Source organism: Tursiops truncatus, chromosome 2 (assembly GCF_011762595.2).
Source record: "Tursiops truncatus isolate mTurTru1 chromosome 2, mTurTru1.mat.Y, whole genome shotgun sequence".
Classification (NCBI taxonomy): domain Eukaryota; kingdom Metazoa; phylum Chordata; class Mammalia; order Artiodactyla; family Delphinidae; genus Tursiops; species Tursiops truncatus.
In genome coordinates this window covers 150773536-150792946 of record NC_047035.1, presented here as the reverse complement: position 1 = coordinate 150792946, position 19411 = coordinate 150773536, and the positions used below count along the sequence as shown (strand labels likewise).

Here is a 19411-nt window from a genome sequence, read left to right as displayed (position 1 = left end):
ACTGAAATTATCCCGACTATTTGAAATATACATTTATGTCCACGATCATTAATCTCACCCTAAGTGAGTACTGAGCTTTGAAATATTAGCTAATAAAGTTGCTACATACCTAAAAATTATAAATAAATATATCAGGGGTAATGCTCAAAATATTTTTGCTGATAGTCTTGCAAAATCAAATTTGGAGACACTTCTCTACTAGTTTTTCTGTTTAAGTTTAGGTTCTTCAACTAGTAAGGGAAAGGGACCAAGATGAAAAAAGTTTGAAAGGAAAATGTGGAACTGCATTAAAATCAGGAGACTCTTACCATGAATGCTTTACTGACCACTTAATGTATGTAAATGCTATTATTCACAGAAATCTCGAACAGGAGTCCCCAACAGAAAAACAAATTAAATACAGCAGAACAGAATACAAATGAAATGGCACATCCTCAATACATGCACATACGTAAAGTTTGGCAAACTAGAGGCAGAATCGTTTTTGCTATTTCCCCCAAATAAGAAGAGATAAGAATCATGTTCTATTTGTACATATTTTATTTATATGAGTATTGTGAAGTAATGAGTATTTAATTATAAAATCCCCCAATTTTCTGGTGTCACTTTGCACAAGATTAGATGCCTCTGTAAAGTCTCATTCTAAAAATAATGGAGTCCCTCTATACTAAGATGACTAATAAAAGATTCATTCATTATATATATTATCTACAAGCATTTTTATATTTTTCAACCAAGAAAAAAGCTGTTAGAGTGTGTGCATAAAAATAGCCTCACGTTTCATTAATATAGTCTCTTAAGTTTAACACGGGTAGGGATGAGAGAAAGAATTGCATAGAGTTAAAGATGAATAGATCTGATACTTTTCAAAATATATTTTATATTTAATTGAAATAAAAATTTCTTTCAGTTTGTTAGCAGAAAAGAATTAAATTAGGCTGCCAAAGATGGTGATAGAAACTCTGTACTTCAAGGTTTTCAGAGGTATAGACAACTGAGCTGTACACCAGACTGAAACACAACCCAGGAATTAACTAATGTCTTGAAATAAAAAACCTAGGTGTCTACTCACCAAAGTGAAGTCCCAATGGGGGCCAGGTGTTAAAAATGTGAAGGAGCTACCTCTCTGAAGGGAATATCTGTTAACAGAAAATTCAAACAATAAATACACTGAGAGTAACTTCAGTAAAATAAAGCACTAGACAGATAAAAAGCTATCTTTTTCATAGTTTCAAAACTGTTCAAAGTAGCCTTATTAGTCATTCAATTGTAGAAATAAGAGGAAGGGTATGTAAAAAAGAAACCACAAAAAGTAAAAAATCAGGGTATAGGTTCTGGTCATTTTCAGAAACTTTACAAAAATGAAAGGAGCTTTATAAAATTAGTGAACAGATTAAGAGTATTTAAAGAAAATAATTCAAAACAAGCAGAGTTTATTCTAGGAACATACACATGGCTCAATAATATGAAATATATTTATACAATATACTGCACTAATAGGTTAAATAAAAACCAGTAAATGATGCAAAAATTACTTGATAAAATTCAGCATTCATGCTTAATATTTTAAAAATAAGAATAAAAGAATACTCTTAACATAATAAAACCTAAATGCATTTATTCTGGATTTCATGTTTAAATCTCTTCCATGTACTGATTTTTTAAAAAAAATTATGATTTAATAAACCAAATAAAAAGCTTTGAATAACTATATAGAAGACAAAGGTCTCAAGTAAGATTAAAATTTGACTAGGATTTTTTCCTTTACTACTAAGTGATACATTTTTATTCTGTGTCATCTTGTCATTCAATGTAAAGAAACAAAATAATCCTTATGACAAAAATCTGTCTTCACCTTTATAAAATATAAACCTCTATGTTTATAAAACAAAATGACAAAAATCTGTCTTCACCTTTATAAAATATAAACCTGTCTTCACCTTTATAAAATATAAACCTCTATGTTTATAAAACATGTAGAAAATCACGAAACATAGCTAGCACATGAAATAAATTTTATAAACTATACTTATGAGAAAAGCAAAGGCTATTTATTCAGAGCTTGCTACGGCAAGGGAGATGGCCACCATCACTTGCGTTTAGGCAGACTCAAAGGCAGGCTGAGCAATGAGAAAGCTTTACAGTGGAAAAAAGGGAAGGCTTCTGGTGTACCCTGACTGGCAGGGGGAAGCTGTAGGCAGGCTAACTAGGACTAGGGTATCCTATGTGATTTACTGGGTGCAGATTTGATTTGCTCTAGTTGGTTTTAAGTTGGAAGCAAGGACAAAAATTAGGGAAGCTGGCAGCTACTGATCAAGTCCTGGCCATCTGGGGCTGATTATTACAGAAATTACTGCACTTAGCTTCCTGCATTGTCAGGCCATTGTCCACTTGTATATTCTGTCTCTCACCCTTGACCCTCATAAGGGGTCTATAAGTTACAGAAAACCACAGATGGCCATTATTTCTACAAATATTTAGAAGCTTAAATCGAACACAAAAACTTTTATAGCTTTCTAAGCTAAATATAAAGCAGAAGTTTATTTGAGAAGGAACACAAGTGAAAATGGCTACAAGGAGAAAGAGGATAGCAAAATGGCTTCACAGAAGAATTAATACTTAAGTAATACTAAAGCTGAATCAAAGAGAAATAGCAATTAGCAAAGCATACAAGAGCCAGGAAGGCTCTGTGGGGAAAGGGAATAGTACATGTTAAGGGGGAGTGAACTGAATTATATTCAGGAAACTGCAAGTAGTTCCTTATGTTTGAGTATCAAAAGAAATAAAAAAGGGCTAGATCATGATAAAAGGCCTCACATACAATCCTTAAAGAGTATGGACTTGATCTTGAATATGTACGGCAACTGTCAGCAATTGAGTTCTAAGAAAGAAGAAGGCTGGATTGGAAGAAGGCCACACTGGTCAGGAAGACAAGTTAAGAGGCAGTTCCAATATTGCTTACAACAGATGGTAAGGGGCAGAGGGGCAGCAGCAAGGTTAGAGAGGAAAAGCAGACCAGAGAGAGGGCTCAATGGCATAACTGGATGGAGAATTCTTTTCCTCCCTAGGCCTGTTCAGTTACTATTAAGGTTCCTGACATAGCGAAATAGGATGACACTAATAATAATTAGAAACAGTTGCACAAAGATCTTAAGTTTTTTTTTTTTTTTTTTTGCGGTACGTGGGCCTCTCACTGTTGTGGCCTCTCCCGTTGCGGAGCACAGGCTCCGGACATGCAGGCTCAGCAGCCATGGCTCACGGGCCCAGCCGCTCCGCGGCTTGTGGGATCTTCCCAGACCAGGGCACGAACCCGTGTCCTCTGCATCGGCAGACGGACTCTCAACCCCTGCACCACCAGGGAAGCCCCCAGATCTTAAGATATTTAAAGCAAACATTTCCTAAATAATTATTTGGAGCTCAAAAAAATTTTTGAGGGCCTCTTTAGTGGAGCAGAATAACCTAAGGAACTGATGATTTCTTGCCATTGCAGAAAAGTCAAGCAACAATGAAGAAAATAGCATGATTTTTGATAAAACACTAAGACATCAGCAATAAATTATAATTCACATGACTAAAGAATACATGGGGGGCTTCCCTGGTGGCGCAGTAGCTGAGAATCCGCCTGCCAATGCAGGGGACACGGATTCGAGCCCTGGTCCGGGAAGATACCACATGCCGCGGAGCAACTAAGCCTGTGTGCCACAACTACTGAGCCTGCGCTCTAGAGCCCGCGTGCCACAACTACTGAAGCCTGCGTGCCTAGAGCCCGTGCTCCGCAACGAGAAGCCACCGCAATGAGAAGCCCGCGCACTACAACGAAGAGTAGCCCCCGCCCGCTGCAACTAGAGAAGAGCCCGCACACAGCAACGAAGACCCAACGCAGCCAAAAATAAAAATAAACAAATAAAAAAAAAATAAAGAATACATGGATATGGTATTATAGTATACATAGATAATATCAATAATATTATAAGCAAATGCCAAAAGATTACAGGGAAAACAGGACCTTCATACCTTATGAGTCCACAGAGCACACTTTTTAAAAACACTCCTCTAGGTAAGTGCTATCATATACTACACAGTTAAAAAGAGCCCCAGTAGGGACTGGGTTGAGAAGCAACAATTATGATTTCCCAGATTATCTTTAATGTAATACAAATATTCATTACAAAGTAGTAATCATAGTGGCACTTAAAACAGTCAATAAACACTTCCTTTTGGATATAAGACAAGTATTAAGGAGAACACAAAACCAAAGCTATTCATTTCTTTATTCCCTAGAATTGTCCATACTGACCTCAGAATGAATCTGATGTTTGAAAGCTGGAAAGAATTAGCTGTTCGGAATTTTAAACAGGTCAACAAACTGGAAAAATATTTCCAATTGGATGGCAAGATTCTTTCCAGCACCAGTTGTAATCAGCTTTACAGTAATGCTATTTTTTCCTATTTCAGTAACAAGTACCTATTTATTTTGAAAACTCATGTAAAACAGGAACCCAAAAAACAAATTGTGCCCTGAAAGCATGTGAGTCAGTGCCGGCTTTCAAAAATCTTGGAAAGATATATAATCATTTTTTCACAGGGGTCAGACTCAAAATGTAATACAGCTATTTTAAATCCTTGTGGGAAAAATTTTTGATTTCATAAAACATTAAAAATGGCCTTTCTAGAAGATACCCAGTACAGTCCATTTAAAAGGGAGCTCAAAGGCTGAAATAAGAAGTGACAGTTCTTCATCTTTTCAAGAATTTTTGTCCAATCCTTTTTTTCATATATCCAAATAATTATAACATTTAAAGCATAAAATAAACTAATACCTAAAGGAACTAGCTTGGTATATTAATTGTGTTTCCTACTAACCCCATTGTGATTATTCCTTGGCCTCTAACACATTTCCTTTTGTATCACTTGGTGTGTTTTCAAACTATTATTTTTACACTAAACTAAATTTAGTCTAAACAAAGCGTAATTAAAATGGCAAAGTTGATGTTCAAAAGAAAATCATCCTGTTATTTCATTCTTAAACCGAATTGTATTTTCAGAGATTATGACTTGTGTCACTGTCCTCCTCTATCATGGCAGGTAATTAAGAGCTGAATTGGATTTATAATGGCAGATTTATAAATGGCAACATTTTCATAAAGTGTACCAGACAATATAAGTGACTATTCTAATTAAAAAGGAAAATAAACCACAAAAATATAAAGATACTGGCTTATAATAAGATAGGTATTTAAGGTTTTACAATGAAAATAACCAAAATGAGTTAGCAAAGTAATGTTTTTTAAAAAGCAAGCTAAATAGAAGGGCTAATGATAGGAGTATAGCAGAGTAGGTCACTGAAATTAGCAAAAAAGAAGACTTGAGGCATAGGGACATTTGAAATATGACAAAGTATAACTGAAAAGTTTTTGGATGCCTCCAGATCTGTTAAGAAAAATTACTTCCTATGTGAAAACAAGAACACAGTATTACTGATATGCAGCTGTTGGGTGCAACTCAAACACATTTCTCAGCCTGATTACAAACAACTATACGTAACTCACAGATAGCTAAATTAAAAATGTAATCTGTAAATGCCAAAGGTACCATGAATGCATCAATCTTATAGAATGAATGGTGTAAACTATTCTTTATAGATAACATTTGTTGGTATTTAGGGTGCTGAACTACTCAGTGTCTCAAGTGCTTTGCAAATTAGACAAACAATGACAAAATTCACTTATCTGGGTTTAATATCTGAGGAAGCAGACATCTCCTACTGCTTTGACTGCTTAGCATCTTAAGGGATTGTCTCCTCTCCACTTCGGAAAGAGCCTGGTGGAGCTGATAATCATGTAGACTATCTCCTCTACCACACTGGGGTTTTCTCACCTGTATCTGAGAGTCCCAAGTAACAGATACATCTTGGAACATCTCTAGTCCAGAACACAGCTGAGCATCTAGAAACCAGCATGCACACACATTCCAGACATCACAACATCCTACACTAATACTCAAGACTAGCATTCAATGCCTTTGCGTTACGAATTTCTAATATACTTATCAGGTTGCCTTGCCCACAGCATCAGATTCAGGAGACAGGGTACAGGGGATAATGCCAGCAGCAAGTAATAGTGAGGGAAGAGAAAAATATCTAAAAGCTACTTCGTTAAAAATCTAGTAGCCTTTGGAAAACAGTTTGGCAATTCCTTAAAAGGTTAAACATAAGCTTACCATATGACTCAGCAATTCCAGTTCTAGGAATCTACCCAAGAGAAATGAAAACATATGTCCACACAAAGACTTGTATGTAAATGGTCACAGCAGCATTATCCATAATAGCGAAAACTGGAAACAATTCAAATCTCCAGCAACTGGTAAATGGAGTAACAAAATGTGGAATATTCATTTCATATAATGGAATACTATTTAGCAGTAAAATGGAATGAAATACTGATACATGTCATAATATGGACAAACTGCAAAACATGCAAATGCAAAAGATTATATATTGTATAATTCTATTTATAAGAGATGTCCAGAAATAGACATTTATAGACATGGAAAGCAGATTAGTGGCTGCCTAGGTCTGGGGGTAGGAGCAAGGACAAACTGCAAACAAACTTGAGGGAGTATTTGGGATGATGAACAGTGAACTGTGTCTATAAATTTACTAATAATCACTGAACTGCACATTTACAATGGGTGAATGTTATGACATGTAAATTATATCTCAATAAAACTGTTAAAAAGTACAGTCATTTCAATGTGGGAGGAAACAGCCTTAGGAGCTAGGTGGGGGCATCCTTTTATTTTCAGCAACTAGTAATATAAATAGTAATAATAATGACAATCCGGGATTATCAAGGATTGGCTCAATTTGTGTTTATATGCCCTAATTTAGTTTTTTAAATGTTCTGAAAAATAGTCCATCCAAAAAGTTAAATTCCCTTAAAGGCAACAGGAATCCTCAGCTCTAAGTTAACAGAACAACTAGCTTGGCTTAAGAATATACCTTTAACCCTGGATGTCCATTCTACAAATTCATCAGTTTCACTAGGAAAACAAAAGTCAAAGATCTAGCATTGTGCTGTTACCAACTATACTGTACCACCTCTACAAAAACTGACAACAGAGGTAATTGCTAAATATTCCTTGATAGAGGGTAAGTAAGTTATAGCTCTAGTGCTTCCTGCAGAAAACGAAAATAATGACACAAGATTTCTGGAGTATTTGCTGTGTCTAGGTACTATTCTAATGTTTTACTTGAATTACCTACCATAATTTTCACAACCTTATGAGACAGATACCATATGAAGTGAGATTTAAAGAGATTAATCACAGCCTTATGAGATAGATACTAATAATGAGCTAGACACTATGAAGTGAGACTTAAAAGAGATTAAGTCCTCAAGAGCAAGAGTTTGAACCCAAGGAGCCTGACTGTAAAGCCTAAACTCTTTAAACGCTAATGTTTTATTTGGCTGTGGGTCACAGTCTCAAAGAGTGTACATTCCCAGAGAAAATAATTAGCTGAGTCAAAGCTGGGGCTAGAACAAACACAGTGTCAGGAAAACTGGGCCAGAAAAGCAAGCCGCCTTCTGAGCTATGGGCTGCGTGGTGGGGCCCAGGGCTGCCTGAGGACAAGACCCTGGCCTATTACTACCCAGAACAAAAAGAGAGGGACGGTGGCGCAGGGGTTAAGACTCCACGCTCCCAATGCAGGGGGCCTGGGTTAGATCCCTGGTCAGGGAACTAGATCCCACATGAATGCCACAACTAAGGAGCCCACCTGCCGCAACAAAGACCCTGTGCTAATTAATTAATTAAATGAAAAAAAATAATAAATAAATAAAATTTTTAAAAAACAAAAAAAATCAAAAAGAGAGGGACGGAAGAGGAAAAAGGAGCCAGAGGCCTGCCACATAAGAGGCAGCTGCACAGAAAGCTTACACCCCAGTGGATTCCAGACGTCTCCACTCTTTTCTCCCTAATTATCTTGCCCCTGCCATATCCTGTAGTAGTCATCACACACATTATGTTCAAAAAAATTTATTTACACGCAAATGTGTGTACACATGTATGTGTATACACACACACACACACACACACACACACACACGCTGCCTAGTTTCACTATGAATTCCTGACCACAAATTTCAAGTGATCCTCAGTTCTGCTCAGCAACGCTATTAGATTTCCCTTGTCATTTCCTCGCCTACCCTCTGAAATAACTATTTCAAACCTTTCTCTCTTTACTCTTCCAATACTCCTTCCCCACCCCCACCTCACTAACAGCTTTGACTCTGCACCTTATTATATTATATCCTACATATTTACACTGTCCAGTCTACCAACCATAGACCTTTTCTTCTCTCTTGTTATAGTGGATAAGCTCTATTATTTAAGGCCAAGCCTTCCACTTGTACACTGGGTCATATCCTTGTTTCTCTACTCTTAAAAGCAGTCAGAGACAAAGAATAAGAATTAGATATTAAATATAAATGAATCAAGTGTAACGATACAAATTCCAGGAGAATATCCCTTCTGAATAAGGGAAAATGGCCAGTGTAATAAGGTTGTCTTGAGGAAAAGCAATTGTGTGATCAATCAGGTTGTGAACCAAATTAGCTTTGCAGAGAACAATATTTTTACTTGAGAGAATGACTAACAGATAAACTGTCATTTGGACTTGAGTATTTTGCGGACATTTATCTATAATGAAGTATTGCTGCTGCCAATGATAAAAATTTGAGCTTTCAAATGAAAATCAGAATTTTTTGAAAACTGTACCCATCACTATGAGCATGGCATCCTCCCAATACTTAAAAGCTTTCACATGAGATTGGTGGTACTATTAATAATTGTGATTTTCTGATAGCATGTAACAGTATGTATCAACCTTTAGAAGATTTGCTTAACTCCCTGTGCCAATATTTTCCAAATGACAAATGCATAATGTCACAAAATCAAGGATGGGTAAAATAGATCTATTCAAAGTTTTAACAGACCAATGGATTTTAATGTAACAGAGAATGAAAAATTCATTGCTATGGTTTCAGATTCTAAATTCCAGCCACCTGTTAAGAAACTACCACTTGTCAAGCTCTGGTATATTATCAAAGAATATCCTCAATTACCTGAAAAGCCTATTAAAGTACCCATGCCTTACTGAACTGAAAATCTATGTCAGGGCAGATTTTCTTTATCTACTAATATACTTCATTCTTTATATACTTCAACTTTATACATTGCAACACATTATATACAAGGCGATATAAGAATCCAGCCCTCCTCTGTTAAGCTAGATTATCAGTGATGTCAAACTTATAGAACTGCTGCCCTAGAGAAAACCTGCACAGATACACAGAGGAAATGTACCGAAAACAACAACAAAGAAACTAAAAACCAAATATACTGTATACAATATACCAAATAAACTCCATCTGAATTATGAAAAGAGATTTTAAAAACTATTATAGCTAATGATATTTCATTGTATAAAAGTATAATGTATTTAATTTTCTCGTTTTTTCTAAACTTATTATAAAAATGTGTTGTGATATACTTCCTTGTACATACATCTACATATGCTATGCAACTGCTTTCTTAAGATAAATCCCTATAATTGCTTGGTTTAAATATACACCTTATTAAAATGTTGTTTTATCTACCAGATTTCGCTCCAATATACATGCAGTGAGAGTACCAGAAGGAAAGGAGAGAAAGGAGCAGAAAAAAATATTTGAAGAAATAATGGAGCAGCAGAGCGGTGACAGGAGGAGGCAGAGGAGGGAGACCTCTAGGGAGGGTCTGCCCGGCACCGTCCCCCTCGCCACAATGCCCGAGCTGCCGCCATGGCTGCTGCTGGAGGAGGAGCAGAACATGGCTCTACATTCAATATTTTGCAATAAACAATAATGGAAAAGAATCTGAAAAAGAATATATATGTATAACTGAATCACTTTGCTGTACACCAGAAACTAACACAACTTGTAAATCAACTATACTTCAATTAAAAAAAAAAAGACAACCCACAGAATAGGAGAACATATCTACCTGCAAACAATGTATCTGGTAAGGGACGTGTATCCAGAATAAAGAGTTCTTATATCTTAATAATAAAAAATATAAATAACCCAATTTTAAAAATGGGCAAAGGATGGCTCACTAAAATTGGCCACATGATTCTATTCATGTGAAATGTCCAGAAGAGGGAAATTCATAAAGACAGACAGTAGATTAGAGGTTGGGGTAAAGCAAGAAAGGAGTGTTGGGGAGGGGGATGAATAACTAAAGGGTATGGGTTTTCATTCTGAGGTGAAGAAAATGTTCTAAAATTGCCTGGTGATGGTTGCACACGTCTGTGAATCTATAGGACAACAATGAATTATACACCTCAAATGGGTGAAACTATAGTATGTGAACAATGTTTTTAAAAAAGGTGATATTTTCCTGTATGGTTTTTTTTTTTTTTTTTTGTGCTACGCGGGCCTCTCACTGTTGTGGCCTCTCCCGTTGCGGAGCACAGGCTCCAGACGCTCAGCGGCCATGGCTCACAGGACCGGCCGCTCCACGCATGTGGGATCTTCCCGGACTGGGGCACGAACCCTGCATGGGCAGGCGGACTCTCAACCACTGCGTCACCAGGGAAGCCCATCCTGTATGTTTTTTGTCTTTCAAATCAGTGTATAGTGAGTTTGTCTAGAAAAAGTTATAATATTTACATTGTCATATACATCAATCTTTTTCATTACGATTTCTGGATCTGATGTTATGCTTAAACAGTTGTCTTGCCCCACTATTAACTGACACTATCTTGTCAAACTTCACATCTTCTTGTAGATGATCTTACATCCTCTCCCTCCAAGGTTCTTCTAACTTCATTACTCTCCTCATGCTGCCTTTGCCACCACCCTTTTCTCAGCTGACACCATTTCCAACCTCACACAAAAAATAGAACCCTGGTGGGAAAGCCCTCAAATTCCTGCTTACAACATACCCCATCCCCCAAACTTACCTAGCTCTTAGCCAGGCTAGATTCTCTACCCTTAATTTGGATTCCACCCTTTTCTGCCTTGCTGGTCACTTGTTTCATCATCTTTTCTCTCTTGTCTCTTCAACCTCTCCCTGTACTTGCTTATTCCCCACCGCCCCCACCCCATATCAAGTTTACCCCTTCTTAAGATTCTACCCCACAAGCTTGCGTTGCCTCCATTATTCTTTCTTGCTCTCCAGTTGCAGCGAGAGTTCTTCAAAGTGGAACCCACACTTAGCGTGTCAAGTCCTCCTATCTCATTGCCAGCCATCAGATTCAAACACTCATCTAGGCTACTGCAGATAGAGTTCCCACCAATTCATCATCTTCACTTGGGGATTTTTAACTTGGTATCCATAGTTGGGCTGCAAGGGTCCACAAATCTGAAATTTTATGTATATGAGCACTTTTTAGGGAATAGTTTTCCTAAGATTTACTGTCATGGCATACAAGGTCCCTTGATGATGCGACTCTTACTTCTTCAGTATAATCTCTCATCACTACCTCCTCTGGGTCTGAGTCCTCTCTCCTACACAACTAGCGTCAAGCCACAGTGAACTAGTTACGATACCTAGAACTCATCATGCTCATTTGCTTAAGGGCCTTTTAACATTTAACATCCTTCCCCCATATGATGTCACCCATTTACACCTACGGTCTAAACTGGTCCTCCAAGACTCAGGGATTACTACAGGGAATCATCTCCTGTCCTCTCCAGTCAGGGTAAGTTCTCCTTTTATTTGCATCTATGGCATCATATATATACAGCTATAGTAACTGTTGTCATACACTATTATAATTATTAACTTTCTTCCCTATATCATTATAAGTTCTTCCAGAATAAGGACAGTTTTTTCCATCTCCATACTCCTAGTGTCTAACGCTCACATATTTCCGGAACAAATCACACTGCATTCTCTTCTCAACCCACTACAAACATTCTAAATTCAATATTTTAACTGTTTCATGGAAACTATCCGAGGTCAATATGCTCTTCTCATTAGCAGATTTAATGGTCTTTTCATTCCTTATCTAACTAAACTTTCCAGTCCTTCCTTGTAAGTCACATTTGACATAGTTTCCCATGTCCTTTCTCAAAATCCTTTCTTACATTTGGCGTCCTGGATCCTGAGCTCACTTGGCTCTTTCTTACCTCACCAGCTGTTCCTCTGAGCATCCTCATTACCCCGACCTTTAAATGTGGGGAGTGCCTCAGGGTTAAGTCCCCAATCTCTTCATTTTTTAAAAATAAATTTATTTATTAATTTATTTTTGGCCACGTTGGGTCTGCCTTGCAGTGCGTGGGCTTCTCATTGCGGTGGCTTCTCTTGTTGCGGAGCATGGGCACTAGGCGTGCGGGCTTCAGTGGTTGTGGCACGCTGGCTCTAGAGCGCAGGCTTAGTAATTGTAGTGCACGGACTTAGTTGCTCCGCGGCATGTGGGATCTTCCTGGACCAGGGCTCGAACCCGTGTCCCCTGCACTGGCAGGTGGATTCTTAACCACTGTGCCACCAGGGAAGCCCCCCAATCTCTTCTTTATTCAGACTCACTATCTAGATGACTTCGCAATGCTGTGATTTCAAGTCTGCTTGCTGACAACCCCCCGATTTATACCTGGTTACACAGATGCATTCACTTTATGAAATTTCACTGAGCCAAAAACATTTATGATTCATGCCCTCTTTCATTCGACTGTTACACTTCAATAAAGCATTTTTTTTAAAAAAAGAGAAAAAAGCAGAAAAAGAGAAAAGAAAAAGGAAAAAAGAAACTGGTGTGATGAACTCCTTAATAAGAGTCTTATAACATATCCCAAGGCAAACTCCCCAGGTCTTTCCTTTGTAGGAACATGGAAACCCATTCTTCTGGTGCTCAGACCAAAAACCTTGGAATCATTCTTCATTCCTCTATTTCTCTTAACTCCACATTTAATCCATCTGCAAATCCCGTCAGCTCTACTTTCAAAACACATCCCAAATATGAATATTTTCCACCACATCTACCACTCGGATGTTTCAACTGCAATGGCCTCTTAGCTGGTCTCTCGGATTCTATCCTTGCCACGTAACAAAGTGATCCTCTTAAAAGACAGATCACATAATTTCCTACTGCTTCCCAACCACGGATTCAAATTTAAAGTCCTTTTGGCAGTCAACCATATACTACCCGATCTGGCCCTAGTCATCTCTCCGACCTCATCATCTACCTTTCTGCCCTCTGTTTCACTCCACTCTAGTGACCCTGGCTTCTCTGCAGTCCTTGAACATACCATATAGATTCTACTTGCACTTACTGCCTTTCTCCCCAAATATTCACATGGCTTTGTTCCTTAATTTCTTCAGGTCTCTGCTTAAACATCATCGCTATCATCAGAGAGGCTTTTCCTTGTGATGTTTTAAAAACAGCAACATGACCCTCTCCTTATCTCTATCCCCCTTAGTATGCCTCTTCACAGCAATGACCACCTGATATTTTATTATTTATTTCATTATTGTCTTTCCTCCCCAAGCAGACTTTAAGCTTCAGGAGAGCAGGGAGTTCATCTGTTCACCAGAATTCCCAGTATCTACAACAATGTCTGGCACTAGGTAGGTGCAATGAATTTAACACTGCCCCACTTGATGTTTTTGAAATTCTATGTTCATTTTCCCTTAACTAGGCTTTCCTGATTCTTTCCCGATTCTCCTATTTCTCAGTCTCAGAGATGATGACATCTCTCTCTCTGCTCTTTCACTTCTTCTTAAACTAGGCTGTAATCAGTATAAAAGTTTCAGGCAAGGGTTATCGTAAACTTCAAAATAAAAATCAGTATCTAATGAAAGATACTGTTCTCTCTGCATGATAACTTACAATGAGTTTATAAATGCCTTGTCCATGAAAGTAAGGTGTTTTCCTTTCTCTCAAAAAGGGATTGGCGGACCTCCCTGGTGGTGCAGTGGCTAGGAATCTGCCTGCCAGTGCAGGGGACACAGGTTCGATCCCTGGTCCGGGAAGATCCCACATGCCGCAGAGCAACTAAGCCTGTGTGCCACAACTACTGAGCCTGTGCTCTAGAGCCTGTGTGCCACAACTACTGAGCCTGTGCTCTAGAGCCCCTGAGCCACAACTACTGAGCCCATGCACCGCAACTAGTGAAGGCTACGCGCTCTAGGGCCCATGCTCCGCACAAAGAGAAGCCACCGCAGTGAGAGGTCCGTGCACCTCAATGAAGAGTAACCCCTGCTCGCTGCAACTAGAGAAAGCCTGCGCGCAGCAACCAAGACCCAATGCAGCCAAAAATAAATTAATTAAATAAATTAAAAAAAAAAGGGATTGGCACATGCAGGCATGACTGGAATGTAAATTATGTAAGGAACTGTAGTTTATCTCAAGTAATAATGTGAAGTGGACCACAGTGCTTCTGAAAAGATGGAGCAGAGGTGGAATTATAGATAAAAATCAACAAATAACAGTTAACATTTGTTGAGAGCTCTCTGTGTATGGGGTTACACACATGACCTCACTGAATTTCACAACTTACAGGAAGTGGGTACTATTATAATCCCAGTTGACAGATGAGGACACAACTTCAGGTATGTAAGGTCCAACCGCCAGTCACTGGAAACCCACCCCCTGCAAAACCGTGAGGGGAAAGCCACGCCTTTAGCACTTTTTCACCCTCTCCTCTTGCAGACACAGCCTCTGAAACCCTCGGCTAGTGTCCTTCCTTTGTAGACACACGGGACAGAATGTGAAATGTGTCAACAGCTAAAAAGTCGGCGACCATCCTCTTTGCTCTCTTTACCCAGGAGGCTGGGGCCGTGAGCTGCGCTGAGCACCGACGTGGCCAAGGCTCCAAAGGAGAGACTCTGACCTCGGCAAAACTTTTCATATTAATGCTCGTTTTTAGGCTAAAAGTTTGCTGTCTGGTAGAAGTCCTCTGGCTCCAGGGACGATTCCCGTCCCCCGACCCCGCAGTTCCCCGGGGGCATTTAGGAACCTTCCCAATTCCGGCCCGAAACCTGATGGATGTTTAGAGGATCTCCAAGGCCACCTGAGGGAGGTGGGGAAGGAGACTGGAGGGAGGGGGAAGGGGAGAGGTAGGAAGGAGAGGAGTGAGAAAAGGAAATAAAGGACCAGGGAGAAGATGATAGGAAGAGGGGTAGGAGGGTGAGAGGAGGGGGACGAGGAGGAGGAAGGAAAAGAAGAGGGAGGAGAAGGAAAAGGGGGGAGAAGAGGGAGGGGGGAGAAGGGGGAGGAGAGTAGGCAGCCCGGCCCTCCCCTGCCCCTCCCCTCCTCCCACCCCCTCCCCAACCTCGGACCCAACGCTAGGGGTCCCCAGGCGCCGCCGCCCCCAGCGCTCACCTGCCATCTGACCCCGGCCCGGGGGTGTCGGCCGAAGGCTCTGCGGCGCCGCCCGCGCTGAGTCCCGAGGCCCGGCGGCTTCGCCTCCGCGGCCGGCTCTGCTCCTGGGCCGCCAGCTCGGGCTCCATGGCGTGAAGGGGGCGGCGCGGTGGCCGGGTGCCCGGGAGGCCCGCTGGGAGCCGCACGGCGCCCGGCCGCTTCGGCCCGGAGAAGGGTTCCTGTCAGGAGGGCGCCGCCACCGCCGCCGCCGCCATCGCCATCTTCCGGGGTTTGAAAATGGCGGCCGCGCGGCGACCAGCCAATCAGGGGACGGCGTGCCGTTGCTAGGAAACGTGGAGTCCCGCCCCTCTCCTCCTACCTCCAGGCGCTTAACTTCGTAGAAGCTAGAAGGGGAGGGCAGCCGAGGGGGTCGCCCTGCTGAAAACGCGTGACCTGGGATTTAGTTCTGACTCCATTCCTAAATCCCCAAGACCCGATTAGTAGTTCACAGTTCATTAGGACTTTCACCACAAGCCAAGGCAAATTGGAAGCATTTTAGAACTTTCTTAGCATGTGGGGAGAGGTTGAAAGTAAAATGAGGTTTGCACACGCTGAATTATTCATGTGAGATAAATCCCCGGTCACCAAAGGTATTGGAAAAATGTGTTCTCAGGGCTCTCTCTAGGAAACCAGTAAATCTGATTATGAGACCTCCTGTCTCCAGAGCAGAAGAGTCCAAGTGCCTTCATCCTCTAATTATAAGAAGGCACTACAGCACGTAAAGGACCTTCTCAAATAAAAAAGAAAATTGTTAAATAGCACATTCTTTGGTTTAAAATACTGCTTTCTTTATGTCAAAGGCTTTAAAAATCACCTCCCCTTTCACACTCTGATTCCCTTTCTGGGAATCTATCCTAAGAAATAAAATTGTATATACATTGAAGGGTAGCAATATATGCCACCTTAAACATGCTGCTTTGGAAGGAGGATTATTTTTAGCTGCAGGCACTTGAAGAACACCAGGTGCAAGAAGGGCCTTCTGACCTCCCCCCTTCTTCATGAAAGCAGGAGATAAATCTCCCCTGTGATAGCGGCCCTCCCCATATCAGGAGGATGGGGGGAGTCAGAGACAGAATTCTCTACAAACAGAAATTGTTTGAATAACTCTTATCTTCCTTTGGTCTCCCCGTGTATTTTACTTACTCTTCCTCAATTCCCTCTCATTGTCCAACCTCGTACATAAGCACTAAGGTTTTGCTCCTTCTTTGGGTTTTTATTTTCCTATGGAGGATCCTCTGTACATGTAAAAATCTGTTTGCTTTTCTCCTGTTAATTCAAATTCTGTCTTTTTTTTTTTTTTTTTTTTTGCGATACACGGGCCTCTCACTGTTGTGGCCTCTCCCGTTGCGGAGCACAGGCTCCGGACGCGCAGGCTCAGCGGCCATGGCTCACGGACCCAGCCGCTCCGCGGCATGTGGGATCTTCCCGGACCGGGGCACGAACCCGTGTCCCCTGAATCGGCAGGCGGACTCTCAACCACTGCGCCACCAGGGAAGCCCCTCATACATTCTTAATACAAGAGGAGGATTCTTTCTTAAAGACATTTGTTATTTTCAACCTAGGTATACGTCGCAAGCAGATTTGGATACGCTTTAGAGAATTCATCGGTAGTTGTGCACAGACTTTATCACAGGGTGTTCAGGTAGGCCCATCACAGCTCCTCTGACACCAGAGAAGTGAAAAACTGAAAAGAGGCTGTGCTGCTTTAAGTGTCTCAGCCCTCAGGTAGAGTCACTTCCTGCCCTTTGATAAAGCTTACCTGGGCGGCTCCTCCTGTCAGTACCACTGGGCAGTGGGGCACCTGCAGATCAACATGGTAAGTGGCTTCTATGTTGCTGACAGTGTTGCTGTCAACAGTTGTAGCAAATTTTTTTCATCATGTGTGTCTCTCTTTTCCCCCACCAAACAATTCTTCATGGATTCCTGACACAAGAGAAGAAATTTTTAAAGAGGCATTTGTTTCTTTAAATATCTGTGTTTGGATCAGATTTGAATCTGCTCTGAATCTCATCTATTCATCTATAATTCTGCTGCTTTTAGGACAAGCTTTGTTGATTTGTAGTGGTTCACTGCCTTTAATGGAAGCACTGAGGCAAGATCCTCTCCTTCCTTTAGTTTTTACATTTGCTTTAGACTGAGTGTGCTGGTTTTTCTGTAGAAACCAGTGGCTTCGTTTTTAGTAATGCTTTCAGAGTTTCTGGGAACTTCAGACCCAGGTCACCGTTGCTGAGCTCATAAATGTGAGGCTGGGTGAAGGGCAGGGACCTCTATGTTGTCCTCTCTTGAGTCTAGTTCTTTGAGGACAATAATTAATACAGTTACTTACAATAATTCTGTTTGGGGACCACCTCTTATGATCCACTTTCCTTTCACTCTCGGTTTTTTATTTCTTTTTTTAATTGACGTAGAGTCGCTATACAATATTATGTGTTACAGGTGTGCTATATAGTGATTCACAATTTTCAAAGGTCATACTCCATTTGTAATTACTATAAAATACTGGCTCTATTCCCCATGTTGTACAATGTATCCTTGTCACTTATTCTATACCTAATAGTTTGTACCATTTAGTCCCCTACCCCTAAATTGCCCTCCCCCCTTCACTCTCCCCTCCGCTAACCACTAGTTTTTCTCTATATCTGTGAGTCTGCTTCTTTTTATTATATTCACTAGTTTCTTGTATGTTTTAGATTCCACATATAAGTGATATCATACATGTTTGTCTCTGTCTGACTTATTTCAATTTTTCAAGTCCATCCATGTTGCTGCAAATGGCAAAAATTTGTTCTGTTTTAATGGCTGAGCAATATTCCATTGTGTGTGTGTGTGTGTGTGTGTGTGTGTGTATATACCACTTCTTATCCATTTATCTGTTGATGGACACTCAGGTGGCTTCCATGTCTTGACAATTGTAAATAATGCTGTTATGAACACTGGGGTTCATGTATCTTTTCGAATTAGTGTTTTTGTTTTTCTCAAATATATACCCAGGAGTGGAATTGCTGTTTCATATGACAGTTCTCTTTTTAGTTTTTTGAGAAACCTTCAAACTGTTTTCCACAGTGGCTGCACCAATTTATGTTTCCACCAACAGTGTTATTATCTCTTATGTTCCAGTCACAGTAATTTTTAGTCTTAGAATTTTTAATTCTTAAATGAAAGCAAGCATTCGAATTGCTTTTTCATCTTTGATCTTCTCACCCCATTGGACTTTCTCTCCAACATTTTAAGGATGTTTATTTTATATTGTTTTGCTCTTAAAAATTATGCCTTCCTACATCAGGGATCCTTGCAGTAATGGAAATGCTCTGTCTTGAGTGTATCAGTTTTGATATTCTGGGTGTGATCTTGCAAGATATTTCCACTGGAGGAAAACAGGTAAGGGATCCATGAGCTCTTTCTGCATTATTTCTTATAACCACACATGAATCTACAATTCATATTTATCTCAAAATAAAAAGGTAATTAAAAAACTGTGCTGTCCTAGTAATTCCCAAAAAGCTTTAAAGCAGCATTTATGAATGTGCTGTGATATCACTACTGATATTCAGTGGGCATTTGACAGTCTTTATTTTATATAGTGTGACTAATATTTTAACAGATAGTTTGGAAAGGAGGAAAAGGCTAAGAATAAGGTGGAGATAGCCTTCTGTCCCCGGGACACAGTTATGAGATAAACTCAGCTGCTTCTCAAACCAGGATGGGCAAGATTGGTCCTTCTTGGGCCAAGTATTCCTGCCAAGTTCAAAAAGCTGTTTCCCTTCTATGTCTGTATCACTTGGGAGAACAGTCCCCATGAAGATCAGCAATTGTTTTTCATGTTGGCGATTATTTTTACTGTGAATATTAAGAGCAAGTACCCTGTGTGCATGACCTGTTGGACTGGGTGGAAAACAGCCGTGGAAGGATGTTGTGAGAGAAATCTACATGCAAGTGGTTTTAATGACGCAGAAACAAGGAATTCGCCGCCCCCCTCCACCCCCTCCACCCCCACCCCTCCGCCAC

The 19411-nt window shown here is 40.2% G+C and overlaps 1 protein-coding gene across 4 annotated transcripts in view; it reads right to left on the bottom strand.

Moving 5' to 3' along the window:
* The window catches only part of NET1 (neuroepithelial cell transforming 1), a 53322-nt gene extending 37722 nt beyond the window's left edge, over positions 1-15600 (bottom strand). The window contains exons 1-2 of one of the 4 annotated variants that reach the window (XM_019933195.3): positions 15368-15600; positions 1073-1139 (exon numbers count right to left, since the gene is read on the bottom strand). In XM_019933195.3, coding sequence (XP_019788754.1) covers positions 1073-1139; positions 15368-15495 — 195 coding nt within the window. In that variant the 5' untranslated portion in view covers positions 15496-15600. Of the gene's footprint in view, positions 1-1072; positions 1140-4297; positions 4414-15367 lie in introns of those variants that run through there. The other 3 variants (XM_019933196.3, XM_073801507.1, XM_033852312.2) reach the window with 3 other exon arrangements.
* Between the last annotated feature and the right edge of the window lie 3811 nt (positions 15601-19411).